We start from the raw sequence: 27,090 nt of genomic DNA, 5'->3' as shown, positions 1-27,090 counted from the left end.
TAAAATTCCAGAAATTACGAGTCTTACAATTTTTATTAATGTAATATATAATATGAAAATAGATGTGGATAGGGATATTTACAAGCGTTTTGTATCATTAACGCACGTTTGATTAATTTATTGTATTTTGAAAAATTACATAATTTATACATTATTATTATATTATATATACATACGGATTTTTTGCTTATTAACAATTATATAAAATTTTCGACTTATATAGATATTAAATTGTCGTTATCAAAATATAATAAATATGTTAAACTGACATAATATATGATTTTGAAAATTAAAATATAAATTTACATTAAAACAAATGACCGACGCATGATAAACACGAGTGATTTTGCGTTTCTGTGGCAGCGCCATCTTGAAAGATTTCCACGAGGTTTTTTGCAGCGTTCTGTCGATAACTGCAGCGTGATACATTATCGATGGAGCTCCGTAATTTTCACGAACTATGGCGCGAGGTAAAAGTTTCAAAATGGACGCGCCTTGAAAGGGTACACTGTAAACATCGTCTAGAATGTATAAATAATTTATTTATACGGACGCAATCCGTCTGTAAAGATACCGCCGATACAGCGACAAGGTAACTCAAATCGTAACGTAAATCGAAGGGTTCCGAATATGACATAACGGTAAAGAGTATTACGACACATAGTATTGAATCATTTTATAGCAAGCGAGCTCAATATTCCTCCTCCTCCTCGTCGATAACGGCATTTTCCTGCACCTCACGATAGTCGAGCTCCAAAGCGGCCAGGTCCTCCCGGGCTTCCGAGAATTCGCCCTCCTCCATGCCTTCCCCGACGAACCTGCAAGGTATTCGGTATATCGCGTCGTGAATAAGTTACGCAATTGAATGCAAATTGCCATCCCGGTCATTTCTCATTACAGCCGTCTTGAAAACGAACTCTTCTTATATACATTCGAGGTGGACACAAAAATTATGCGAAATGCGTTAAGGAAAACATTAGAGAAAGAGAGCGTTGCTTCAGGCGACTTTGATCAAACTCCGATAATTCAATCAGAATCGACTCCAGCAAAGTTTCTTACAGTTATGCAGCTCGTCCTTAAACCCAATTTTTTCCCCACGTGTCAGGCAATAAATCTATCTGTATTAAATGGTGCAGGTATCGCGTGATGAGTTGATCGTCGTCTAAATTTATCGAAGTTTGGTCGAGATCACCCTTGGCAATTTGTCTCGAACAGGAGAATCTTTGGCGACTGGTCTGAGCACGATAACGCTAAACTCACGACTTCTTACCAATGCACGAAAGCTCGCTTGGCATACATGAGATCGAACTTGTGATCGAGTCGGGCCCATGCGTCCACGATCGCCGTTGTGTTGGAGAGACAGCATACCGCTCTGTCCACTCGCGCGAGATCCCCGCCCGGCACGACCGTGGGTGGTTGATAATTTATTCCCACCTGTTAATGCGTTTGCAATGATACTCGATTGCGATGGAATTGAAAAATCTCGGCAAGGTGAATCAAGAGGAGTTCATAAACGTTTATTCTATATAATTGTGGGGAAACTATTTCTTTCCTGATTCGGTCTTGATTCACCTTAACTTTTAATTCCTCTCCGTTCTAAAAATTCTTTTGATCGTTTCAGAATCGCACCTTGAATCCCGTCGGGCACCATTCGACGAATTGCACGTGCTTCTGCTTTTTTATCATCGCGATCGCCGCGTTTACGTCCTTGGGCACCACATCGCCCCTGTACAGCAAACATACCGCCATGTACTTTCCCATGCGCTGATCGCAGTTCACCATTTGATGAGTCGGTTCGAAACAGGAGTTCGTTATCTCCGCGACGGTCATTCTCTCGTGCCCGGCCTTCTCCGCTGACATAACAGGAGCATACGTAGCCTGCGTGATAATAAATACGTAATTAATACGTAACTAAGGTACAATTATTGTCGATCAAATGATCAAATGATCGTCCATTCGATTTCTACGTTATAAACATTAAATTCATATTTTTAGCAAACATCGCTTACGAGCGGAAAGTGGATACGTGGATAAGGAACTAGATTCGTCTGGAATTCGGTGAGGTCGACATTCAGGGCTCCGTCGAATCGTAAACTGGCGGTGATGGATGAGACCATCTGTCCAATCAGCCGATTCAGATTCGTATAGGTCGGTCGATCGATATGTAGGTTCCTTCTGCATAGCTCATAAATGGCCTACGGATAACACGCGATTGTAGTGACAGACTTCGCTATTGCCGCTCCGTGTAAGAGTATATAGACGACATTGTCCTAATAAACTTCATTTTAGACATGTGAAATGTTGAGTAGAAAACACGCGAGCTTCCTGCTGAATAACGGCGTTTTCTCTTAGAAATCCATTTCTAAGAGAAATTGCCGTTATTTCGCCAATCGATTTGTCGATAACTGGGTGATAAAAGCGTTTATGAGATTCGGGCGATGTGTAAGTTTTACAAATGTGAAATTTAATATACCAATTTTCGATCGACGTTTACGACAAAGGTACGGACCTGATTATCTACAATGAAAGCCACCTCGGTATGCTCTAACGTTGTATGAGTGTACAGAATTGCGTTGTAAGGTTCCACTACCGCAGTCGATACCTATAAAAAATGGAAATGCTTTAGTAACGAACGGGACAATTAGATGCTTAAACAAATCAATCATTTCGAAGTTCTTTGGAAAACTAGAAATCTATTACATAAGCCTGATTGTAAATAAAGAAATGTATATGTATATATAAATATATATATATATATATATATATATATATATATATATATATATATATACCTATATTATACATGATACGATTATATCACTTGAATTTTTCTCCCAAAGAAATCAGAATTCTTGAGCACGAAAATTTGAGATATTCTGGCGAGATAACGAGAATAAATATTACCTGTGGCGCCGGATAAATGCTAAAGGTCAGTTTACTTCTCTTCGGGTAATCGTCGGATAATTGTTCCATAAGCAGACTCGAGAATCCGGATCCCGTGCCACCGCCGAACGAATGGAAGATTATAAACCCTTGCAACCCTTGGCACTGCTCCGTCAGTCTGTGTATTCTGTCCAAAGTGAGATCTATGATCTCTTTTCCTGAAAAATCGCAAGATGATTAATAACGTAGGACTATCATTCGTGAACTCTGCTATAAAAAATTCAATATATTAATAATTAATCAGTTTAATGATAGAATTCTCTAAAAGAATCGAGCGCAATCTTCAATTATTCAAAGCACATTTACAATACAATCTACTGTACATTATAATTGAGCTTCGCCTTATTACAGATATATAATATTGTGGTGGAAAATTAAGATACCTATTGTATAATGACCCCTGGCGTAATTATTAGCCGCATCCTCCTTCCCGGTGATCATTTGTTCCGGATGGAACAATTGCCTGTAAGTGCCCGTGCGTACCTCGTCTAAGATATTAAAAACTCATTATATCATCTTAATTTCACCAATTTTTAATGTACAATGCGCGCGTTTTAAAAGAAACTACAAAGAACAAACGATCAACACCAGAATCCTTTAAGGATTAATAATTAAATTTTTAAAGACCAGCTCAACAGTCTAAAGTTATAAAAATTATCTCACAACATTCGATAATCTGTCTATAATTAATCAATGAGTTTTTATTCTATATTCCTATTATAATGCTTGAAAATCGATAGTTACTCTAGGGCACTTGCCTATCACCGTTGGCTCGAGATCGACCATAATCGCTCGCGGGACATATTTTCCCGAACCTGTCTCGGAGAAGAACGAGTTAAAGGAATCATCCCCGGAGCCCGGGGTAGCATTGCTCGGCATCTGCCCGTCCGGGTGTATACCGTGCTCCAGACAATAGAGCTCCCAACAGGCATTTCCCATTTGCACGCCTGCTTGCCCTATGTGAATGGATATGCATTCCCGCTGCGAACAAACGAGTAAATATTTCCCCCTGTATCTCATAAATGTACGTACACAATAAGACGTGTAATTCGATCGGAGTCCAAAAGAAATTACTTGGAAAAATAATCTTCTCTCTTTCGTCTTTGATATTTTGTCATTTGGCTGGAATAAATACTTTCGCTTTTTTCTTTAGGTAATTTAAGAAAAAAGCGATATACAAAGAAACAATAGAAATAATTATCCGGGTAACCAAGAGATTATAGCTTAGCGTAATTAGATTTTGCTTCTAATTATTTACCGCAAATAAATTTCGAAACATCGATATTTATAACGCGCGTGCACGTATACTAACGAGCTATTCTATTGCGTGACGTAAATTGCTCGCTACATCACACTACATTACGATTATACTACCTTGAGCATCGTTAAAAAATTCACGACAGTTTTTACCGCGTTTATGGCTTCATAATGGCAATATAATGCAGATCGTTAAATGTTGAATATGTTAAATATCATTAACATATCAGTGCTTTGTATTTTGTTATATTAGTTACCTTTTTTGCCATTCTTAAAAATATTTCGTTTCTGCGTTAACTAGATCTAGATGAATGCAGGATAATCACCAATGCACATGCTCACAAAAAAATTACATCGCGTGCAACAATATTAAGACGCAAAGATGTTCAGTTCACCCGATTTTATTAACTGCCTCCTTGCACCAAACACTCGCTCAAAGTAATTGAATCCCCCAATTATAATTAGTTTTTAGTTTTACACAAGTTTATTGATGATACTAAGCTCGATCACTTAAAAAATTTCCCTTTTACAGATACAACACAGTAGCTATTCTGAAGAAGACAGATAATTTAGAGGGAGTTTATAAGAGAGAGAGAATTCGTTCTACAAAGTGATAGAGATTCCCTGGAAATAAACTTTTACTTAGATTGACCTTTCGAATCGATTCTGTTTCATTCGTGTTTATTTCTATCCATTCGTTTTAATTCTTACGTCAATCAAAAATTAAAATAATTAACGAATCCTTAATTTTCTTATAAGAGGATAATTATGCGAATAATTGTATCACTTCCACGCGTCTCACAGTAAGACGCCCGTCGCAAATTACACGAGTTTCTGATTAATTGAACACATCGATTAAGCAAGGCTTGAGCGAGCTTAACAAGCCTAACGAGATTGGCAAGGAACGAGCTATGCTTAACAAGGGGGTGATTACCCGCAGCCCAGACATCGTCGACTAAAGCAGCGGCTGTATCTGTCAACAAGGTCTGGTGGAGAAAAATGCCCACCTTGACCTGATGTGTCCCCCATGGATAATTCAGCCGTATCCTAAAAGTGAGCATCTATATTGATATGCCTATAGCCGGCCTACTTTCCTGACTTATGGACGCACGTGGATAGTGTGTCGTCTCGCGCGCAATATGATATTATACGCTCTGGCTCTATATATCTGCATGGTACGGTAAAAATCGATTTTTTACAGGTTGACACACTGTAACCATAGCAGCTTAATCGAATATCAAACTGCACGCCCGCGTGTGACACGATTGCACGATTCATCGAGAGAGATGAAATGGAATTTTAGAGAAAGATCACAGATTTATCGTCCGCTCGTGAAACGGCTCAGACTTGAGTATGGCCCACCCTTAGGTTTTAGGAATATTATTCTCCCTCTCGGAGAAAATATTCGGCAATCCGTACAAGCGTATTTTAATGCGTAATAAACATTTGGACATCCTAAAAGATGTGGCTATAATAGTACAGCTTTTAGAGAAAAATTTGAAATGAGCAGCGAATGGGTATCTTGTACTCGTTATTTTAATATCCGTTTCTCGCGTTTTGCCGTTGAACAACAAAATTGAAGGATGTAGAGAAGCGATTGCAAAATTTGAAGGAGAAGTGGGACAATATTTTACTAATATAAAGCTAAAGCTGCGCTGTCGATCGCCCCATGCGTTCATGGCGTGGATCGATACTTCATAATTCAAGTTTCGCGTGTAGCGTTTTAAAATACAGGAAAATAAACGAAAACTATCTTGATAAAATGAATATCTAAATTTTCCCCGATATTCCAAAAATCTATTAATCATTTTTAAAAAATGTATGCATTATTTAGCTTTCTTTAGACTCCAATAAATAATAAGAGAGATCAACAAAGTTAAGCGAAAAATCTTACTAAAACAAATACTGCTTTTAACATTCGCATAAGGTATTACATTTAATAAAACAGAAATGCACTTTTTCGAACCGTTATTTTCGGACCGAAATCTTTCTCAATCAATCTTTTAATCATTCTTCTCGTCGAGTCTTTTTCGCGCTCATAATTCATTCGAGAAAACTTTTAATTGACCTCATAAACTATAAGCGAACATTTTAAAGTGCATTACGTATTTCCCGAGCTGTGCACCTCATGTATTGTATGACGTGTATAGCGTGCATATTATATGCTTTACCAGGAACTGTAAGTGTGTGTTATTGTATAAAGACGTTACAATTCCCGTTATTAGGATGTTTACGAATGTATTCGTAACTTGTGCAAGAAATCAGTAGAAAAATCATATTGATACTACTGTGACTCATCCAATAACTCTCTCTTTATATATTTTAATAATAATATATATAAACAAGATAGCAATATATTTAAAAAACAATCGTGATTACAGATATAAAATTGCGTTCGAGAAATGTTGAAAATGTAATTCTATTATACATGATGTTTTTTTTTATGTAAACACACTTGCGTGTAAAATAAAGCTCTTTCTCAATAGTATGATTTTATATGGTTGTATCTTAACATCAAATGCTTCTGTCTTTTAAAGAATAATTATTTTGAAAGTAATTTCTTTTATTAAAATCTCTATTCTGATTATGAAACTAAATTAAAAACGTGTCTTTTTATTAAAGTACAAAATATATACATTTTTTATGATAAATGTAAAACAAAGTATTCAATGTTAACGAGAAAGAAAAAAACGCGACAGAGAAACAAAGTACTCACCATTTTTCTGAATATTACTTGATTATTACACTCGATAGCAAGCAGCGTGTCGGACCGTGCCACGACTCGATCACCGTCTGACTTCGCGGATAGCACGATCACTGCGCTTCGCCATTTAATAGTAGCGCTATATATGGTAGGTATGTCTATGAACCGATGTTCGTAAGCGGATCAGCTTATGCTGCTATAGCACCCGCGACAATTGCATGCGGGTGCGCATCTGCATACAAGGTGCACTGTCCGTTATAGACAGTTTTATTGGAAATGGTTCAAGGTACAGCAACGCTTGCCTTCAAACTCCATCCGAGATTGAAGATTGTATAGGAATATACGCATTCGCTTCATCAGTACTTCTTATAATTATAAATTTATATTTCTTAAATACTCGTCTTAGACAATCATTTTTATGCTCCGGCCGATATTATACATTATAAAAATAATTACATTAGTTAAAAGCTAAAAGCACATAATGAGTCTTAGAAGGATTTACTTTTTATAAGTTACTGTTTCTTGAGTCGCTTTGGACTCGACAAAGTTATTAATTGTACTCTTCTAGGGGTTTTGTGGCAGATAATAGGAACAACGTCAGACTTCGATGGTGTATTCTTAGTTTTAGTCTTCGTCGTATCGCTACTTTCTTCATTATAAACCAGCTTAATATCTTCTGTTTCTTCCTCATTTGACTTCTTGTCTATCTGTAAATCATTTTGTGACCTAACATCTTGATTATCCACGACTTTGTCTGACTTCTGCTCATTAAGCTCTTCGGGTGGATTACTTGCCATCGCCTCGACTGTGTCGCTTTTTACAAGTTCAATATCCATTGCACAATCATCCAAATCGTATGTTGGGACGTTGTTCTTGTCTTTGATTACACTGGTCGAAGATTTTTTGACAGAACTTTTGGATGTTTTGTTCACTATTGCACTACCTTGTACAGAGACTTTTGTTTTATAAATTTTACCTAATTCACCTTTCTCAAAGTGTATTATGGAACAGTAACCATCGCTGGAACACGCGATTAGAATTTGACCGTCGCTAGACCTGAAAGAAACGAGAAAAGACGCTAAGACTCGGAAGTAATTCGAATAGCAGCATAGCATATTGACGATCACGTACCACGAAAGATCATTTAGTCGGCCATAATGAATGAGCGATACCACGCCAATCGGAGATATCTGTTGCGTGTCGTAAAGTAATATAGAACTCTCCGTCGCGACAGCGAATATCATTCTGTAAGGCAGCGGTACCAGAGCAGCTGGACCGTCCTCTCGCAACTCAAAATACACAGGACAACATCGTACTGCTATAGTACATTCATTTAAGGTAGGTAGGATCATTATTGGTCTGAAAAAGAATGCTTTTATTATTACTGCTTTTTTTTCAAGTTAGAAACTCGAAATCATTAGATGCTTTAATACTGACTCTCTTATGTCCTCTCTGGAGAAAACAATTATCGCATTTGATATAGTCTCCGAGCTCTCCTGCGGCTCGATTATGCCGGACGGAACGAAGATTAGGGATCCGTCTACCGAGAAAGTCAGTCTACGGAAGTACGATTTGAAGGTGTCGTCGTAAAATAGACGCACGAGCTTCCCCTTCAATGAGCTGCCGGACGGCGTCGGAATTTTGGACTTGTAAACACGCTGAACGGCTTTCCTCGTGGCAATGCTTATTAAACGGCAGTGTCTGAAGATAACGTATTTAATCCACAATTAAAATTCAAAAGACGGTTTTATCGTTCGTATAATTTATAAATTACAGATCACCTACCTGTCTGTACTAATGGTGCATACGTATTGATTGCAAGGATCCCAAGACACTCCTTGAACGAAACTTTTGTGGTCCAGTAATATCGTTTTGCGATTTTTCTGGACGTCCCACAGTATAGCGGTATTATCAACAGATCCAGAAACCAAGAAATTAGAGTCCGGCGACCAGCTAATGTCATAAATATCCCCGAGGTGACCTCTCAATATTTTCAAGGAAGTCCATTGTTCCTTATTTTCAATATCGCCTGATGGCGGAGAGAAGTCTCGTCCCTCCTTCACTTTCCACAAAATAATAACCGATTCTGCGCATTACATTAAGATCAATTTTAGGATTTGCGTAACAAAGCGGGAGCAATAAACAGTAAAATAATAACAATGACCAACCGTCATCTCCTGAGGCTAGAATTTCTTTCGACGGAGAGAATCTTACAACGTTTACTGCCTTCTGATGACGCTCCAAGTCTGCCGCAAAGTTCACAGTGGCTCCGCCGAATTTGGTCGTCGTCAAGTGCCAAATCTGCATTTAAACAATCATTCAGATTGCTAATTATCTTCAAATATGTAATTATAATTAGATCAAGACGTGAAAAAGATCCTCAAACATCTAACGGCATTAAGAGAATTGTATATTAGTTTTTTATTAGCACACATATTGTGTTTCTTTTATAAAAATTATATATTTCTGCATTGTTGTCCCTTGCATACATATTTCTCTTACACATGTATAAAATTAATTGTATAACATTAACATACGCATAAACAAAACACCAGAATGTAAAAAAACCGTTCTCTTCAGCCTCATTAAAAAAAAAATAATGTAATTATGTTACCAAAACGTGGAAGTCCGCTCCTCCAGTCGCTACTCTCCAAAACGTCTCTCCCCTCGAATTTTCGTACGAGCCGCTCTGCACATCGACGCTCAGCACCGGGTCGCGATTGTGCCACGAGATTTCGGGAGTAATACACTTCATTTTCCTGCTCGAGAGATCAACAGATACAATTTAAACGAAATAGAGATACACGTTGCTCGACGACGTTGTCGCGCCGATTCTACGTAACCTTCAAGCTGTCACGTTGTTTGCGCCAAAAGTTCTTGCGGAGAGGTTAGGTCGGGTTAGGCTAGATCGCTGGCGGCGCTGCGTCGCCATGGCAACCGTTCGATGCGCGACGCAACAAGACCCTACGCGGACTGCAGGCGCGTGTGTTTATATTTCGCGATATCTCCTGTACATATAAAGTAAATGAGTTCCTTAAATACAAGGCAGTACACGGCCATCGTAATCCTGCAGTATGTTATCTTGCTCTTTGACGTTTGCGTAAATTCGTTCGCGAGCTTCGCCAGGCGGCATCCCACGGACCTGCTGGTACTCTACGTGTACGTATAATAACTATTGACAATTTTTCCACGATGATTGAGGTACCGTCGTGTTTGATCGATGCGACGATTTCAGGATTCAAGACTTCTGTCTCATCGTGGCCCTCACGTTGCTCTTAGTGAACTTCTTTTCTACTTATATCTTCCAGGTAAACATACACCCAGAGACAGCTAAATCAAAAGTAGATTTAGCAAGTGCAAAATACCAGCAGAAATATAATGGAATATAATAATGATAGATTAAATGTGGAAACCAACAATAAGCAGAGTTGTTTCATAATCATTTAAATGATATCTGCTGTTAGATTGTGTCTGCACAGGCTTTGTTGATAGAACAGAAGCTTAATTTGAATGCAATTTGGTCCAATTTCAATATTTTACTGGCATACCGCTAAGATTCTGCTTACTGGCTAACGAGTTGTGTTTTACATTCTTTAAGTATATTTGATGAAGATATATAAAGCAGGTTTAAAATTTTCAGGCAGGTTTGATACAGCTACTGTACACAAGATTCCGCATGACATTAGTGTTATGCATTATATACATGATATTATCTATCAGTTTGCATACGTGGCATATCACTATTCATTGGTCAGCGCCGTTAGAACATTATTGGACAAAAGGATTTCACACTCTCTATTCTGCACATAGAACAGGTACACAACATTGGAAAACCTGGAATATCGTTTTGTTGGTGAACACACGATAATCCTGGATCTTTATAAAGTTGCAGTGCTGTATTATTACTTCTATAAAAGAGCCTCTCTGAGGATCGCTGATCCAAGATTTTACAAAGGTTCTGCTTGGCTGCAGAATCAGTTGAGTATTTCGTGATTATGTGTAAGTAAAATTCAATGACCCACAAAGGATTATACGATATCTTTACATTTATACAAATTTGTCTGACTACATTACATGGATGAAGCAACGAGGTTGGCGTATTATTCATACGTCTAAATATAATTTCTAAATTCATGTATTATACAAACGTTGTGTACAATTTATATACATTGTGTAAAAAAATCTTTATTACAAAGTATCTTTATATATGTACGTATATATATTTCTTTGAGATCAATTTTACATGATTTGCTGAACTGTGCTAATGCACGCATCAATATATTGAAAAATAAATCGTTACTCCATACTCTTAGATTATCCTCTGTGTTATTTTGATTATATCCTCGTGCTTTTTTGTATATTCATTCATATAATTGCATAAAAATTCTGTACAAAGTTCAAGTCATAATACTTGATTGATGTTACGTCTATTTAACTATATACTAGTATTCATAAATTCAAGATTATAATTGATTCAATAATTATAATTGAAGATAAAATATATAAGTTTATTACAATGTAACTTTTATCTGCCCGTTATTGTGTGCCAATATCGAAATCATAAAATTGAACCTAATTTTTTATGTAAATCATGACAGTATATAGATAAACTTTATAAGGTAAATGTACCAATGCCTGGATACGTACCTATGTCTGGATATTTTTATCATTTGTCTAAAGATAAAAATATTTTTCTTGTATAATATTTTTATCTTCGATTTTAATTCGCGTTATACTTATTTATGAACTAGATAGAAGATGATAAAGGTGTCCAGACATAGGTCTTAAGTGTCCCGGCATTAGTACGTTTATCTTATTATAAATTTGTATATTATTTTGCTTGTTTTTTAAGAAACAATTCTTGTTGTATTGAATATTTGTTGCTTTTAAAATGTACAGAAAATATAGCAAATGTTTGTTTATACATTCTGAACAATAAAATGCAATTACACGATGCACGTTAGATTAAATTGCATTTGCATCTAAGTATGTGTTATTAATTGTGATAATAACACATTTTTTGTATTTATTACAATAATATACGTCGAAATTTATTATCAAGTATCCTATCAGATTTATATTTAAAAAATCCATCATACAGTCTATAGTAATGTTATATTATAACATAAAATAAAACATAATTTACTATAATCGTAATAATGAAGCTTTCTATGTCCTCTACAAAAAACTTTAGAATTGATCACCCAAACATCCGATCCTAACATTTATTTCTCAGTTTCGTGAATTTGACATATTAAAATATACACGAGCCTTACTAAAATAGAGCGATTATATTTTTATCGGAGTTTCGAGACCTGATCTAAATATTTCTTATTGTGCAAAGTGGGAATAAATTGTACATATTTTCTTTTTAAGAAATCTTACAATTTTATATAAAAACACTCTTCTACGCTTGTGTGTGAAACGTCGTCCTTATATCAGATTCTATTCTTTTAATTATAAATTAAATTATGCATTTAACGAAAATTATTACATTACATTAATATACTTAGCACTTGTTTACTTGATCGTTCTTATATCGAATCTTAGGAATGTCGCATTCGATAAAAGTAAAAACAAAATTGACCTTTTCTGCGCTTTAGATACTTACACAATACGCACATTGTATACAAGATTTAAAAGGATAATTGTACAGAGAGTTTACTTGCATGCGTATCACTTTGGACTCAAACTGTTGCAAGCTTGACTTTTTTCTTTTATTGTTATTATTTTTTTTTAAAGTATCCTATATACCAGCGAGGTATTTTTCAGGCAACGTCTCGCAAGCTTCAGAAAGCTCCTTTCACACCTGCATCGTATGATTACCATGCAAAAAAATTAGCTTGTCAATCAGGTGAGGTGGCAAGGTCGCCCGCTTTGTATCATATTGGATCTGCACATCCGGCGGGATGCGTGAGGGTGGTGCGCAGCAGGCGGGCACACAATGATATCTGCTCACTAGTTTCGCCAGATTCGGGCATTTCGCAGATACCTTCGACCACCATTGCAAGGGACAATAATCGAGAGGTGCCGTGGGTTCCGACTGATATTGCACAATCTCGAGATCCGCTTTCTCTTCCGCAGGCATACCAGCCTTTGTCGGGCACAGACCACCAAGTAGGAACTCCATACCTGTAATTAAGAATCAGTCTAAAGTATCCATTTCACATTGCTCGCATAGGAGATGCATTATACGCAATTATTTCTATTAAAAAAAAAAAATACCTGAAACTCTAGATTTTTTACTTGGTACTGCCTCGTCTTCAATCTTTATAGGGACGTCTCCAGATTCTTCCTGAATCAATTTCGTCAGCATTTCCTTTATAGGTGTGCTAACTACACTTTTATCTTCCTCAGTGACATATGGCATTGCTTTAAATCTACATAATAAAAAAAAAAGATTAAATATATATACATAATGTGTGAAATATATTCTCGAAACGGGTTACTTCCAATTGGGATGAGGTATGGCTCGATGTGAGCGCGGCCGATTCTTAATCAACAGTTCCGGGTTCGATCCTCGGCCCTCATCCCATGTATGTTTCGGTTTTATAAGAGATTAATTAAAGAGTCGATGGTTAAGAGGAGTATGGAGTAAACGGTAACCCGTTTCAGAAATAAATAAATAAATAAATATCAAGATTTCTGTGTCAAAATACCTAGGATCCAAAGTAGTGGCAATTTGTAGAAGCAGCGTGACGTTGTAATCTGCGTATCGCTCGCACAACATATCTGACAAGGACTCTTTGAACGTCCTTGCGGTGTCACTGTCCGTATCTTTCACTTTAAGATGCGAGGATACAAGTTGCCAGAGCAATGGTTTGAGTAGGGATATCAGAGGCATTTTCTCCTCGCTTAACGTCATGATGGTAACTTTGAATGGCTCGAGGACATTGACGATGTCCTCCATGATTTTCCACTGTTCGTTGGAGATTTCAAACATCTCTTGATCTATCCCTTCCATGCCTTCTAATATAGATGTGATCATGTTACGACGCGCGATCATTTGTTCCAGCATCGTATACGTCGATATCCATACAGCCGGATAATCCAGCAATATAGACCCCTCATCCAACTAGAAATGAGAACAGTAACTATTAGAAAACTGGTAAAATGAAAATAATAAACTGGTCACGCGCTCGTTATACATAAAAACAATATAAGAAAGTTAAAGCTAAAATAAATATTTACAAATCTAAAGATTTATTATTCATATTTTGATCTTTCCTATATTACTTTTACTTATAAAATGCCATTTGCCAATTTTTATGTACATATAGATATCAAATCGTATTTATATGCGCTACAAAGTATTATTAATTTATAGCATCGCAAAGATACCTCTGACAATTGTTCTTGCATCGTTAATGTCGCAAGCGCGCCTGGATGGCTTATGATGGCTCCGATGACCGATCTGCATTTGGCTAACGTACTGGATACCTCGGGATTCTCGAAACAAGCCTGCGCGCACACTTGCAAAGTATGAAGCAAACATGGAATTACAGTCAAACCGCGGTTAGTCAGGGCTATGAGTAAGTCTGTTCTGGAGGTGCTAACAACCACCGCTGTTATTCTCTCCACTTTAAGATCCCATTCGAGTAACAGGGAGTCTATGGTGGTTCCCCAATGGCTCTCCTCCCAGTCCAGCGGTGCGTGAAGAGTACTCAGGATCTTACATTCCAAGGTAGCCTCACCGGTATTCTGATAATAAACCGACAGAGTGACAAAGCTCTCGTCGTTGTTGGACTGCCACTCCTCGATCGTCAACGCCAGCTCCGTCGCGGGAGAGGCGACGCAGGACAGGGAGCTCACCACCGATTCCCGAAAATTGTCGTATATCCTCGGTATTATTTCCTCCTCCAGCTTGTTCTTGCTGGGAATCTCGCAGGGCGAGCGTAGGGTCGCCACCAATCTTTGGAATCCACGTCCCTCCACAATCTCGGGCAGCTGCAGGTCCATTATTATGAATTCCGCTATAGCGTCCGACACGGTTTTCACGTCCACCGACGACTGATTCGTCGCGTTGTCCTCGGACATGAGAAACGCCACGTTTTGGCCGTTACCGTTAATGCCAGATCCACCCTTGATCATCACTCTCAGCGGCTGACCGATGGCGATGTCGTCCTCCATGTTCGACAGGCTTATGTTAGGATCCGTAACAAACTGTATGTCACCGTCTATCTGAACGGTGCCGTCCGTGTTGGTGGTGTAGATGTATTTGGTGGGGCTCAGGCCCGCTTTCAGCAGCTTCTTCTGTATCTTACGCTCCTTGTTGTCCTGCGACACGACCTGCCTGGTGGTCGGCAGGCTCGACGCCTCCAGATCCATCAGCTCCTGCGCGTGTTTGTTCTGCAGGTGCATGCGGAGGTTGCTGGTGTTACGATTGTAGGCGATCTGCGTCTTGCACAGTATGCAGACGATCTTCACCTTGGTGAGGATGCCGCCCTCCTCGGTGGCTGGAAACCCAAAGAATTTCCAGTAAATACTCCGCATCGACGGCGGCACCACCAGCTTCTTATACGTATACGTGTGCTTCTCCTCCATCATTTTCGCCAGTACCATTTGTATGTCGTTCTTGCTGTCGTCCGACGTGCCCGGCTTCGCACCATTCAGCAGCGCCTGTTTGTTATTCTCCATTGCGTTCGCTCGGGACGCTCGACCCGGCGTCCGCATATATATATATGTATATCGGTTACAACACCTCGAGGATAATCTTTCTCTCTGTCACTCTCTTCGTGTCCGATCTCAGGACGATTCGTGCCACGGGGCTGCGGCAGGACGCATCCCGCGTCGTTCGCCCCGCCGGGGGCGCGTCCAGGCGCGTCGCCCCGGAGTGCGACGAATTTACCGCGCGGCCACGGCACGCTCCGATATACCCAATTCCTCCCCGCGTGCCTTCCGTTCCGTCAGCCGATTTCGCGGCTATCGAAGTTCAATTCAATCCCTCGCGTCGAAAGGCCAGCGATGGCCCCGGCGATCAGCTATCGACTTACCTGCGACGATGCGATATCGACTTTCGTGCCGTTCGCTCGCGAAGAGTATATATCGTTATCTATAGACCTCGCCTGATCGATTCGAGTATCACCGTAATGGCGGACGGGTGGACGGCGCGGCGGCGGCTTCTGCGTCTGCGGAAAGTGCGGAGTGCGGAGTGCGGGGGATCGTTGAAGCGGTGACGCGCGGGCGACTCCGCTTCCTTTGTCCACGACGCGCGCGCGAGACAGGGAAAGCGGCGCGCTCCGGCCAATACCTCCATGGCCGGTGCCCGGTATTCATAGTCGGATCTTGTCACGATCTTGTCTATTCTTTATTCTACATCATCTATGGTATATACTATCGATTGCTCGATTCGAGTTCAACTCGGACCGAAGAGTGGGGAGGATAGCTTGGTGGGGGACGCCGATCGATAAAGAAAGATTGAGATTTGGGGTGCAAATGGTGCAATTCTCGGTGCAGCTTCCCGGCATGGCATGTTATGGGGTTATGGTTGAGTGTTGAGTGTGGTTGAGTGTCGAATGATGTATTCGAGAAATATGCACATTACTCCACCGTGACAGAGACAGGAGCCAAATCCCAAAGCTGCAAGAGTTGCCAATGCAAGAACCGGTCAATACCTCGATCTTATGAACTACGACACATCCATCAGGTATGACAATTTTCTTTTCCCTTTAAATAACAAAGCACTGCGTCGAGGAGTATTTTTTTTATGAGGATATTTAACTCTTGACACGTTCAGTTGTTCGTTCTTTGCGTCGAGGAGTAGCTGTAAGAGACTTGAGGTTATCCAGAGATGCATTTGGTTTCTTTATTCAGATCGAGCTGGCCCTGTGGACATGGAGTGAGACTCGAGAGACTTGTGCAAGTGACACACACGAATTCGAGACTGCCGGCCCGAGATGCGTCTGCCGAGAAGGTTCGGATTGCTGTCGTTCCTGATATTATGGCGGTTGATCAACGTGATCCTGATAAAGACTGTCCACGTGCCAGACGAGTACTGGCAGTCGCTAGAAGTGGCGCATCGCCTGGCCTTCGGTTACGGATACCTCACGTGGGAGTGGAGGACGATGATTCGCAGCTACGTGTATCCATTTCTCATATCAATTCTCTATCGGCTGCTCGCCATCCTTTCCTTGGACTCTGCGCTGCTGTTGACGACGCTGCCCCGTGTCTTTCAAGCTATCCTCGTCGCCTACTCGGATTACAGATTTTATAAGTGGACCAGAAGCAAGTGGTTGCTGATCTTCTTGTGCCTGAATTGGTACTGGTACTATTGCGCCACGCGAACGCTGATAAACTCAGTGGAGACTGCTTGCACCATTATAGCGTTATCGATATTCCCGTGGAGAGAGAGCCATGTACGAAGCGTAAAGTTCCTGTGGATCGTGGGTTTCCTCTGCATGGCGAGGCCCACCGCTGCGATTCTGTGGCTTCCCCTGTGCCTATATCATATTTGTACGAGCACGGGAAGGAGGATATTGATCGGTCAATACATCTTAATATGTTTTACTTGCGCCGCCATTTCTGTATTAATAGACAGTTACTGTTACGGAACATTCGTGATAACCCCGTGGAAGTTCTTCCAGGTGAACGTGCTCGGGAACGTCGGAAGCACGTACGGCGTCAAGCACGCGTTATGGTACATCTATGCCGCTCTACCGGTGTTGCTCGGACCGCACATCTTGCCGTTCATGTTCGCCTGTTATCTAATATTTAAGCGTCCCCTTCTTTACCCTCGGGAATCGATCATGCTGATAGTAATCGGCTGGACTTTGTTCGTCTACTCGTTACTGTCTCACAAGGAATTTCGATTTATCCTACCCCTTTTGCCGTTGTTAATCCACACGAGCTTCACTTGTCTGAATCGTTTGAGGGTCACGGCTGGCGTGCGTAAATGGTACGTAGCGCTGCTGGTGCTCAGCAACGTCGTACCCAGCTTGTTCTTCTCCACCCTTCACCAATGCGGCACGTTAACGATAACGGAGGTCCTGCGAGGCGAGATCACTCGCGCGAACGCCACGTCGGCGGACACGCTGATCCTGACCCCGTGTCACAGCACGCCGTTGTACAGTCATTTGCACGTGAACGCGACAGTAAGATTTCTAACGTGCGAGCCTAATTTGAACAAGATCGAAGACTACGTGGACGAGGCGGATCAGTTTTTCGCAAACGCGCCTGCCTGGCTCAGCGATAATTATATTAACAATAAGAAAGTCACGTTACCGACTTATGTGATAGTATTTGATAACACTGCGAACGAAATATCTGAATTTTTACGTACGTATAAGTTGATTGCCAAAGTATTTCATACATTCTTTCCAGAACAGAATTATGGAAGAAATATATTATTGTACAAGCATATATAATATTTATTTTATAATACGCGTTAATTATGCGTAATATATAGTAAATGAAAATATTTTTATGAAAGTATTAATCTTTGACTCGAAGCAACCGTAAACCGAGATTATTCGGATCAAACGATTAACATAATTCACTTCTGTATAATAAAAATATATTGTACAGGCATAATATTTATTTTATATGATACATGTCAATTACGTGCAATACAGTAAATGAAAATGTTTTTTATCAAAGTGATAATCTTTGACTCGGAGCATCGTAAACTAAGATCGATCGGGTCAAACGATTAACATAATTCTCTTTTGTATAATAAAAATTGAAATACATAGAGTATGTGATGTCCAAGATGAATTTTTGGTATTTTATGTACATTTAACGTCGAAAAAGTCGCTTTTTCTCTCAACAAATTTCTGTTCGTTATATTAATCAATTTTATTCGTTGCAGTGAATTTTGCACGGAGGATCTTCGTCTTGTAATTCCTTCCTTTCTTTTCCACCGTCCGGGCAAATTAGGCCATAATTTCCTGCGATTTCTTAAATTAGCCGTCTTCAGCTTCCGCGTGGCGCGGACGGAGGAATGCCACGGAAGACGTCAATGTCGGCGTTCTCGTTATCGACGACAAAAAGCAGCACCTCCTGCTCGTCCGGCCATCAATAACGCTTAGAGCGATTATCGCGAGGCAGTCGTAAACCGAGAGGATCTTCCACCGCTAAAAAAAAACGATTCGCGGAGCTGCGGGAAGGAGCACAGAGGCGGGAAGAGGAGGCGAGCCCTCCCGCTTGGAATAAATGGGTACCGTTACTAAGTAGGACTCGAATCCCAGACTCTCCGATGCGGGAACGATAACGATTCGCTAACGGTACTCGCGTCGTCCTACAGATCGCTCCGAAACGCGGCAATTATCGCCGATGCTGCGCGTCGCACACGTTTCTCTCGAATTTAATCATAGATCTTAAGAAATCACGAATGGAAGGGAAACCAGCGTGGAATCCATCGCGAAAACTTGAAAGTTACCGTTGCCGCTTTACGAGAGGTAACTGAATGAAATTACAGGTCTCGTTACATCGGATATGTTTATACATATATGGCCTTACCGTTAAATTATGTTATATGTATATGTGTTAATATATCCGTTATAACGCTATATATTGTAACATAGGTTGCTTTAAAAAATGTTAACACTTATTATAGAAGTAACTCTTTTAGAGGAACAGAACTGACAATACAAGATATAGTAACAAATGTATTTTGTTATGAATCGTCTTCGAAGAATCTCCATGTGTTTCATCGTCAATACATTCTTCGAATATTCTCCAGGTTGTCTCCGGAGCCCTGAGGCACATTTCTTTGGGTACTTATTGTTGCAATCATATTTGCAATTTTCTGTCGGAGATCTCGCACATTACAATAACGGCGAACAAGTGGCGAGCAAGTTCTTTGAAGATAAAATACATTTTTTACATTTGATATCTTGTATTATCAGTTCCGTGTCTCTAAAAAAAAAAAAGTTATTTCCATATAAATTTTATTATCTTTCTAAAGCACCCTGCATATATTTGTGAAAAAAAGAAAGACAAATATACAAATGTTATACAAATGTCAAGGACGCTTTATTCAAATCGAAATTGTTGACGTAACATCGTTGGGATATCGTAATGCCAGTGTCATTTCGCATTTTCCGTCCCGGCGGAAACCACTCTTTCTCCCCGAGAAACTGGAAATACGGACGCGGAGGGAAAAATGAATGGGCGCCTCGACTAACGGCGATCGGCGGAGGAGGTAAAACGGAAAGTAAGGTATACCCATTGGAAAAGTCGTGGAGGAAAAACGCGTAGGAAGCGTCGCGGGACGAGAGGATCGGAGAGAACTGGAGATTCCTCGGGAACGCGATGAGATACGCGAGATCGTCGGGCAAACGCGTCGGGCGACGCGAGGCGAGATGAGGCGAGGTGAGGCGAGGCGAGACGTGACGAGCGGGAAGGTAAGGTAAGGTAACTCCGCGTAATCGAAGGTACGGCTACACGGCAAGACTCGGGGAAAATGTAAAGAGGAGGGAGGGAGGACTGACTACATGGAGTCAACGTTCCGGCCGGGTCAGCGACCACAATGCTCTCACTCGCTCTCTCCCGATCGCCTCCTCTCGGCTCTCCCTTCCTCGTCTTCACGTGGCTCCCGCGCCGCCGCGCTTCCCGGGAAGAGGCCCCGGCTTCCTTGGGACGGAATCCTCTCGTCCTCCTCGCGAAAGCCTCGATACTCTTTCTCTCTCTCTCTCTCTTTCCCTGTTATGAAAAGTATACGTCCTTGCGGAAAGCCGGAAACCGAGTCGTTCGCCCATCAAAGCTGATCAATGCTCGAAACCGATTCGATTCGTTAACGCGCGTGTACGCGCGTTATTTTCTGTAACTTTCATTCACATAGCGATGCTAATCGCTAAGCCTGGCTTAATGGTAGATTTAATAACAAACATGATAACAGCTTGTTCAAGGTAGTAGAGGCAAGATTCTCTATCACGACGCAGCTGCGGGGGAAAATGGCAGAGTTCTTTCGCGATTCATAATGAACGGCGCAAGGAGGACGTCTGAAATCGATTGACACGAAAGGAAGAAGTAAACATATAAATATTGAGTTTGTCAATCTCACGTCTCTCTCTCTCTCTCTCTCTCTCTCTCTCTCTCTCTCTCTCTCTCTCTCTCTCTCTCTCTCTGAACTTGGTTTGATGAATGGATTTCACTTCTCTATGTAAGTTTACTTCTAATTTTAATTTCTAGTCCAAATATTTTGCAGACTAGGAATATTAGCAGAATTTTTCTCATATTTACGCTCGTCGGAAAGCTTGAGATTATTTAATTGATTTATCATCGCGTTGCTGAAGATGGCTCGATCAAAGTAGAGCCGAAACGTACGATTTAATATTGTATCAAATTATTAATTAAACGTTACATAGCGTTAACTCATGCAAAGCATTTTTCCTTGTTACTTGTCAATATAAATATTACATGAATTTCAAACTGTATTCTGGCTTTAATACTTATTATCCTGGCATAGCGTGAACGCTTTGTTAAATGACAAAGAATTTAAACGTTTTCACATACTTTAAAAATATAAAGCTGAGTGTATTCTTACGAAATATCGTTTCTACGCAACTTTCTCATAACTTTAACGGGTCGCGCATGCACTTTTGCAGATTATCTATACGCGAAGTCCTCGAAGTCGCGGCGCAAGGATCAAGTCCCGTGTGTGCATCGTTGGAAGGAATGCACGGGCAATCCGCGAGAGACCTGTCCTGTCGTTTCGAAAGTTACGTGGCCAGACACAAGAGCCACGTATACATGTACCAGCGTTGAACGCCCGTCCGAGAGAAAGTTCCCCGCAACGGGGGAATCCGCTCTCCGTCTTCTTATCCTCTACGCCGCGCGCGTAAGAGAATCCCAAAGTGGATCGACCTCGTCGTCCCTTTAACGCTCTGCCAGTCTTCCCGCAGGTTCTGCGAAAGCCAAGAGGAGACAATTGAATCACGGTTACAGTTGGTTACAGTTAATTGGCATCGGAACGAACGAACGAAAGAGAGAGAGAGAGAGAAATGACCGTTAGATTTTCGTGAATTTTTATGCGAACGGAATTGACATTCGTCTCTTCAGCTCCGATAGACCGGTGGAACCGTTATTATGGCCGAGAGAGCTTGGATTACGGACTCTTGATAAAGATTCTTGATAATAATTCTTGAAAGATTTCAGTTTGAATGCTGGAGTAGTCGACCGGACTTCGAGAGTCCGGATCTTGAAATGTCATAAAAGTCGCGTGATTTCTGGACGCGGAACGTCCCTCTCGCGTTCCTTCCGACCATGTTCACGCGCGCTCGCGATAACATATTCACGTGCACGTGCAATTTAAGGCTCGCGATAAGTGAGGATGACGAACAAAAAATATCGCGTACTTATCGCTGAACGTTAATAATTAAATAAACGCTCGAAAAAGTACAAGCATCGATTATACATACATCTTTTTTTTAATAAGTTAATTATAAAATTTAAACTTTACTTTTCTCTAATTTATAAAACAAAATTTCGAAGACTTTCGAAAGCTGCGGAGGGCCTGAAAACGCGAATGTCTCTGTCGAATTACTTGTTTGTTTCTAGTTCCCGTTCGGTATTGATGGCCAGGAATTTCGAGTTTCGCCACGTCGATCGAGCTGTTGCGTGAAGCAAACGGCGCTAATGATGAATTAAGAACTGTCGACGACAAAAAAAGAAATGGAAATGCCTGATAAATTTTGAGCGATAGTGGTACGTCATAATCAAAATAACACGCAACAATATTCATATTAATAATATATTCAAAGCGGTGACGAGTATCGATGGGACAGAGTCCGAGAGCGTAAACCGGATCTCGATGCTGGAATCCAGGCAGACTTTGCTCTCGCTGGGACTTCAACGCCGCTTTAATTATCTCTCAGGGACGTATTATCCGGGATTAAGACGCGGTTGCGCCAGCGGTTCCCTGAATTAAAGCCCGGCTTATAGCTCTTCCCGGATTGCGGTGTCCTGCCTACGATAATGCCAGATGAAGAGAATCCGCCGAGATCAACGACAAGTGGCACGGTCGTCGGAAAATAATCGCGAGAAAGTCGCGGGTTTTTTTTCCTTAACTATCGCACGAAGCTTATCTTCCTCTATTGAATAATAACACAACAATTCGTTAAAGAAATATATATATATTTTTTTTCAAAGATAGCTCAAGATCTTTCGTAACAGAACTCGAAATAGAACTTGAATGACTCGCGCATAAAATCAGAATAGTATTCATTCGCAAATCGAGGGAATTATTTATGAGTTCGATTTGCGAATTTATGAGTTTGGACCTCCGGTTTTCGGTACAGAAAGCATGGGAAACGAGAAGCGACTAAAGCGTCTATCCTTGTGATTGTTTAAAAAGGGAACTCTTTGCTAACGATGATTCAATCTCGATCGTTTCCAAATCTAATCCGACGACTATTTTGGACGCAATTTACGAGAACCTGACGAAATCTCTCGCGCGGTCCCGTGAGACGGTTCCACGTGAAATTTGAAAAACACCTTTTTCGTTTATCCGTGGACCCGCGTTCGTCGACGACCTGTACATTCGTTCTTTCTTTAGCGGGCCGCTTGAACGCCGCCGGCGCCGGCCAAACGCGGCCGGCGGGCAACAGGTGATCGACCAATCCCCGTTCCGCCGACGCGGTCTAGGAACCGAGGTACCGAGGCGCTTCGATCCTCCAGGCCCAGGCAGGTATTCCTACGCCGACAGCTGTCCCATGCAGCCCATGCTCCTCTCTCTCTCTCTCTCTCTCCTGCCTTCTCTCTCTCGCTCCTTGGTAAGTGAAAGAACCCCCGGCCTTTTTCTAACAGTAGATTGAACAAGAAAGAAATATGAATTATCAAGAGAAACGGAGAGACGTCGCGTCTCTTTCTCTAATCTCTCTTCTACACAACGCGACGCGTGCGTAAATGTCGCGTGCTCCGGTGTGTTTACGTTTAGATCCGCGCGCGCGCGGATCCAGATAAGGGATGAACGAGACGCGGGAGAGCGTCGAGGATGACCCGTGTCGCATAATTCCGTATATCTGTCCTCGTGCGATCGTTTCGAACATTCAAACCTGACCGGACATGCGCGCGCGCGCGCACACAAATTAACGATTGCTGCATATAGGAACGGGGCAATATTTTATGCGAGCGCGCTTAATTAAACATGCATGAATACGTGCAATCTGACTGGGTCATCGTCGACTGCGCGCGTGTCGATATACTGTGGATATAAAAAGTGCAAATTTATTGCAGCCGTCCGTGACGTACTCGCCTGTGGAGATTGAGAAACGCGCAGGAAACGGCTTCGAGTGGTCGCGGCGTTATGACTCGGCGGAATCGGACGTTGCGGTGTTTCCGATGAAAATGTGCCTCGTTCCGTCGTCCCGCCGAAGATGAGAGCGTTAAGGCCCACGCGCACAATCAAAAATATAAGGAATTATTAGCGATATTAGGAATAAAGCTGGTGTAGCATTGACTGCGTTCAGCAGAACGTTTATTTTGCAACTGTTGGACATTTTTTGAAGCTCAGATTGGATTATTCTTTCAGATCTAAAGAAATAATCCAATCTAGGCTCAGAAAACTTTCAACAGTTACGAAATAAACGTTCTGCTGAACGTGGCCAATGATACATGAAATCTGTTGCCTGTGTTATTCCTGTCTCGGTGCGCCCGTGTTTTTCATCGTGCATCCAGCTATATTCCTGAATCCTTGATCACTAATGTCCGTTCCTTACATTTTTGATTGCGCGAGGGCCTTTCTCGTGCTAAGGGTCAACGATCAATCGTAGACAAGCGAGAGATCGATCCAACAACAAGTAGGCGTCAAACAAATTTTTTTAAATTGACGATAAACTGCAGGACAAACAGACGAATGTCTATAGGAGCCCATTTAATTGATGTCGGTCGACGCGAAACCTCGCGCCGCTTTCCTCGGCCATTTTCCGCACTTTCTCTCATAATTGCCGTAATTGTTTAAAAAAAGCAATCGCTTCCTCGCGATTTCTTTCGAGGCCGCGATTCAACCGCGACGGAAAGAGCATCAGGCGCGCGCGCGATCGAAGACTCGAGATTTCCGGCGGCGATTTCCGTTTTTGCAACGCGATTGCAACGTTACCGATGGTATTCGTCATTGAAATTAAGGTCGGGGGGTCTCTCTCTTTCTCTCACTGTCCGTAATACACCTTGTATTACGCGGCAGGAAGTCGCATATAAATTCGACGATGTCGCGGCATAAATCGCAGGGCTCGTTACGAAATGGCACGAGCGCCGAAGGAATATGAAATTGCTGCGCTTCGCGGCGCTTTAGCCGCACAGAATATATTTTATTATAAGAATAAGAAAAGTGGAAAGAGGTGAGAAAAAGACACGAGACACTCGTGCGAGTCGGCTGATAATCGGAATAACGGGAAAAAAAAAAAATACGTTTCGAGCTTCGCTCCGGCGAATTTTCTGAAAGGGTTTTTTTCTCGAAATTTTGGAACGTCTGCGCGTGGCTCTCGTCCCTCCAATTGGATTCCGCGTCGCCAAGTATCTCCGTAACGTCTTTATTGACACCTCAATGCCTTATTGCATCGGAGCGAGCGTGCCGGAATAAATACCCCGACGAGAACGAAACACTTCGTGTACGAGCCTCGGTCGACGTCAAGGCCGCGGTCGCGATCGTGCAAGGTATCCAAACTGTCCAAGACTACACAGAAAGAAAAAAAATTTCAAATCGAAACTTATATACTCAATAATTAAATATTAACGCGTTCGTATTGTGCCGTATATACACGCAACGATCAATAATCTTTTTAATAAGAATTTCAATCTTTTCGGCACTTCCTGAGCTGATGCACATTGGTGCGATAAGTTAGAGTGAATTAAAATATACTTGCCTCACTCTAACTTATTGCAATAGTGTGTGTGTGCATCAGTTCAGGAAGTTCTTCGAAAAAGAACAGACGGACGATTTGTGTCTTGCCGCGCGTAAGTACATTTGACGCGAGACACTACTGTTCACTTGACAGACGTAGATAGATCGATTATGCGCTCAAGTTGGAGATATAAAGATATTCTTAGAAAAGAGGACACAACTAATGAATCAGATGCTTTATCTAATTGTACAGTTGCTGAGAAGAGAAGGAAAGTGGAAGAGCAGTCAGTCCTTGTTCCTAGAAAGAGATGCGCATTATCTTCCCTCTCTTTCCCTTTCTCTCTCTCTCTCTCTCTCTCTCTCTCTCTCTCATTCTTTTCTTCCCTACTCGAGAGTGTATGTGTGTGTGACAGAGAGAGAGAGAGAGAGAGAGAGAGAGCGTCCGACCACGCGTATCTCTGTCTTTCGACATGTCGTCAGCTGTTGCACACGAATACGCAGTCATCTATATAAGCCTAGATCCAGGATTCCCATACATCGGTATATACGTTCCTGTCCTGCGGTCACCCGGAATAATCGCGCGCGCGCGCACTCGCATTATTTTCCCGCTCGACAGCCCGCGAGCGAGAGCGCGCTCCGCGCCCTTCTCACCGCGGTCCACGTTTCACGTCGCACAAAATTCCGGAGTAAAGGGAGTATCAGCGGACAACGCGGATATGGGCGTCGAGGGAAGAAACGGCGCGTCTCAACGTTCCACGTGCGTGCCACATGGATCCGCCATGAGCGTAAACGCGGCGCGGAGAGGCGAGGCGAGGCGAAACGCCGAGCCGTATTCAGGTAGATCGGTTGATGCGGCCGGAGAGAGCGCGGGGAGACACTCGGCGAGCAGGGGAAGGGGGCGTCTGCGCACCTGGCGCGCGCGCGCGCGCGCCGCATCGAGCTTTTGCACCTTTCCCTCCGCGTCGCCGCGATTTTTCACCGCGGCTCTCCTCGTCGAGAAATCCGCCGCGGCCTTTCCCCGTCTCCCGCGCGTATTTTCCACCTCGTTCCCGAACGCGTATACATCGCGCGAGAGATATCCTCCATTTCTTCCCTTCGCTATCTCTCTCTCTCACTCTCTCTCTCTCACTCGGTTTCCCCTTCCCCCCTCCCCGTCTCTATCGCTGCCGTCCCCCTCCTCTTTCGTTCTGCAGGCGAACAGGCAGGTACATACATACATGCTCGATGCTGTCCTCTTCCCCCCCTCCCCCCGCGGATCTTCCTCAGGTGGCCCGATTCCAAATACAGCCGCACACTTTTTCGAGCGACACCTATACAGCGCGACGCGATGATATTTCGGAAGTCGCGCCGGAAGGAGTAAATAACCGCGAGCGAGAACGAACGGTGCTCAGGTCAATATGGCGGATAT

The 27,090-nt window shown here is 41.9% G+C and overlaps 5 protein-coding genes and 1 long non-coding RNA gene across 9 annotated transcripts; 2 read left to right on the top strand and 4 right to left on the bottom strand.

Moving 5' to 3' along the window:
* Window positions 1-522: 522 nt before the first annotated feature.
* LOC139821187 (tubulin alpha-2/alpha-4 chain) lies at window positions 523-7,076 on the bottom strand. Of its 2 annotated transcripts, none has more exons than XM_071792053.1 (9): window positions 6,917-7,076; window positions 3,702-3,924; window positions 3,327-3,431; window positions 2,905-3,101; window positions 2,510-2,602; window positions 2,010-2,195; window positions 1,630-1,878; window positions 1,271-1,434; window positions 523-818 (listed from the first exon to the last, which is right to left on the bottom strand). In XM_071792053.1, the coding sequence occupies exons 1-9, from the start codon at window positions 6,917-6,919 to the stop codon at window positions 692-694; spliced, it is 1,347 nt and encodes a 448-aa protein (XP_071648154.1). In that variant the 5' UTR covers window positions 6,920-7,076; the 3' UTR covers window positions 523-691. The 2 variants fall into 2 exon arrangements, with proteins under 2 accessions (XP_071648154.1, XP_071648153.1); XM_071792052.1 differs by lacking the exon at window positions 6,917-7,076 and adding an exon at window positions 4,458-4,606.
* Window positions 7,077-7,260: 184 nt separating this feature from the next.
* On the bottom strand, window positions 7,261-9,875 carry Caf1-105 (chromatin assembly factor 1, p105 subunit). Of its 2 annotated transcripts, XM_071792048.1 has the most exons (7): window positions 9,748-9,875; window positions 9,519-9,663; window positions 9,073-9,205; window positions 8,690-8,990; window positions 8,342-8,605; window positions 8,036-8,263; window positions 7,261-7,960 (listed from the first exon to the last, which is right to left on the bottom strand). In XM_071792048.1, the coding sequence occupies exons 2-7, from the start codon at window positions 9,657-9,659 to the stop codon at window positions 7,417-7,419; spliced, it is 1,611 nt and encodes a 536-aa protein (XP_071648149.1). In that variant the 5' UTR covers window positions 9,660-9,663; window positions 9,748-9,875; the 3' UTR covers window positions 7,261-7,416. The 2 variants fall into 2 exon arrangements, with proteins under 2 accessions (XP_071648149.1, XP_071648148.1); XM_071792047.1 differs by lacking the exon at window positions 9,748-9,875 and having other exon boundaries at window positions 9,519-9,666.
* A 54-nt stretch (window positions 9,876-9,929) lies between these two features.
* Window positions 9,930-11,218, top strand: LOC139821192 (transmembrane protein 138). The gene is made up of 4 exons (XM_071792066.1): window positions 9,930-10,063; window positions 10,140-10,212; window positions 10,545-10,719; window positions 10,791-11,218. The coding sequence occupies exons 1-4, from the start codon at window positions 9,930-9,932 to the stop codon at window positions 10,895-10,897; spliced, it is 489 nt and encodes a 162-aa protein (XP_071648167.1). The 3' UTR covers window positions 10,898-11,218.
* Window positions 11,219-12,630: 1,412 nt separating this feature from the next.
* Window positions 12,631-15,952, bottom strand: LOC139821180 (E3 SUMO-protein ligase ZBED1). 2 transcript variants are annotated; one of them, XM_071792038.1, is made up of 5 exons: window positions 15,464-15,951; window positions 14,246-15,360; window positions 13,564-13,979; window positions 13,130-13,284; window positions 12,631-13,036 (listed from the first exon to the last, which is right to left on the bottom strand). In XM_071792038.1, the coding sequence occupies exons 2-5, from the start codon at window positions 15,263-15,265 to the stop codon at window positions 12,708-12,710; spliced, it is 1,920 nt and encodes a 639-aa protein (XP_071648139.1). In that variant the 5' UTR covers window positions 15,266-15,360; window positions 15,464-15,951; the 3' UTR covers window positions 12,631-12,707. The 2 variants fall into 2 exon arrangements, with proteins under 2 accessions (XP_071648139.1, XP_071648138.1); XM_071792037.1 differs by having other exon boundaries at window positions 14,246-15,952.
* A 93-nt stretch (window positions 15,953-16,045) lies between these two features.
* Window positions 16,046-18,616, top strand: Pig-b (phosphatidylinositol glycan anchor biosynthesis class B). Its single transcript, XM_071792050.1, has 2 exons — window positions 16,046-16,550; window positions 16,718-18,616. Exon 2 carries the CDS (start codon window positions 16,801-16,803, stop codon window positions 18,265-18,267), a length of 1,467 nt encoding a protein of 488 aa, XP_071648151.1. The 5' UTR covers window positions 16,046-16,550; window positions 16,718-16,800; the 3' UTR covers window positions 18,268-18,616.
* Window positions 18,617-19,534: 918 nt separating this feature from the next.
* LOC139821196 (uncharacterized) lies at window positions 19,535-26,515 on the bottom strand. Its single transcript, XR_011734208.1, has 3 exons — window positions 24,095-26,515; window positions 23,339-23,643; window positions 19,535-21,750 (listed from the first exon to the last, which is right to left on the bottom strand). It is a non-coding gene; the product is annotated as an uncharacterized lncRNA (long non-coding RNA).
* Window positions 26,516-27,090: the final 575 nt, after the last annotated feature.

The sequence above is a fragment of the Temnothorax longispinosus genome, chromosome 10 (assembly GCF_030848805.1).
Source record: "Temnothorax longispinosus isolate EJ_2023e chromosome 10, Tlon_JGU_v1, whole genome shotgun sequence".
Lineage (NCBI taxonomy): Eukaryota > Metazoa > Arthropoda > Insecta > Hymenoptera > Formicidae > Temnothorax > Temnothorax longispinosus.
Note: the sequence above shows the minus strand (reverse complement) of the source record. Positions and strands in the feature narration are given on the sequence as shown.

Excerpts from the sequence above, each read along its gene's own strand:
- LOC139821187 (XM_071792052.1), bottom strand. Across the intron at positions 3,432-3,701 it reads TCTCGAGCCAACGGTGATAG|ACGAGGTACGCACGGGCACT; the intron begins GCAAGTGCCCTA and ends TTAATATCTTAG. Across the intron at positions 2,603-2,904 it reads GCATTTATCCGGCGCCACAG|GTATCGACTGCGGTAGTGGA; the intron begins GTAATATTTATT and ends CATTTTTTATAG.
- Caf1-105 (XM_071792048.1), bottom strand. The coding sequence starts at position 9,659 with ATGAAGTGTATTACTCCCGAAATCTCGTGGCACAATCGCGACCCGGTG. Across the intron at positions 8,991-9,072 it reads TCTAGCCTCAGGAGATGACG|AATCGGTTATTATTTTGTGG; the intron begins GTTGGTCATTGT and ends TGTAATGCGCAG. Across the intron at positions 8,264-8,341 it reads TCCAGAGAGGACATAAGAGA|ACCAATAATGATCCTACCTA; the intron begins GTCAGTATTAAA and ends ATTCTTTTTCAG.
- LOC139821192 (XM_071792066.1), top strand. The coding sequence starts at position 9,930 with ATGAGTTCCTTAAATACAAGGCAGTACACGGCCATCGTAATCCTGCAG. Across the intron at positions 10,213-10,544 it reads TTTCTACTTATATCTTCCAG|GCAGGTTTGATACAGCTACT; the intron begins GTAAACATACAC and ends TAAAATTTTCAG. Across the intron at positions 10,720-10,790 it reads CTATTCTGCACATAGAACAG|TTGCAGTGCTGTATTATTAC; the intron begins GTACACAACATT and ends ATCTTTATAAAG.
- LOC139821180 (XM_071792037.1), bottom strand. The coding sequence starts at position 15,577 with ATGCGGACGCCGGGTCGAGCGTCCCGAGCGAACGCAATGGAGAATAAC. Across the intron at positions 13,285-13,563 it reads GCCACTACTTTGGATCCTAG|ATTTAAAGCAATGCCATATG; the intron begins GTATTTTGACAC and ends TTTATTATGTAG. Across the intron at positions 13,037-13,129 it reads TAAAAAATCTAGAGTTTCAG|GTATGGAGTTCCTACTTGGT; the intron begins GTATTTTTTTTT and ends TCTTAATTACAG.
- Pig-b (XM_071792050.1), top strand. The coding sequence starts at position 16,801 with ATGCGTCTGCCGAGAAGGTTCGGATTGCTGTCGTTCCTGATATTATGG.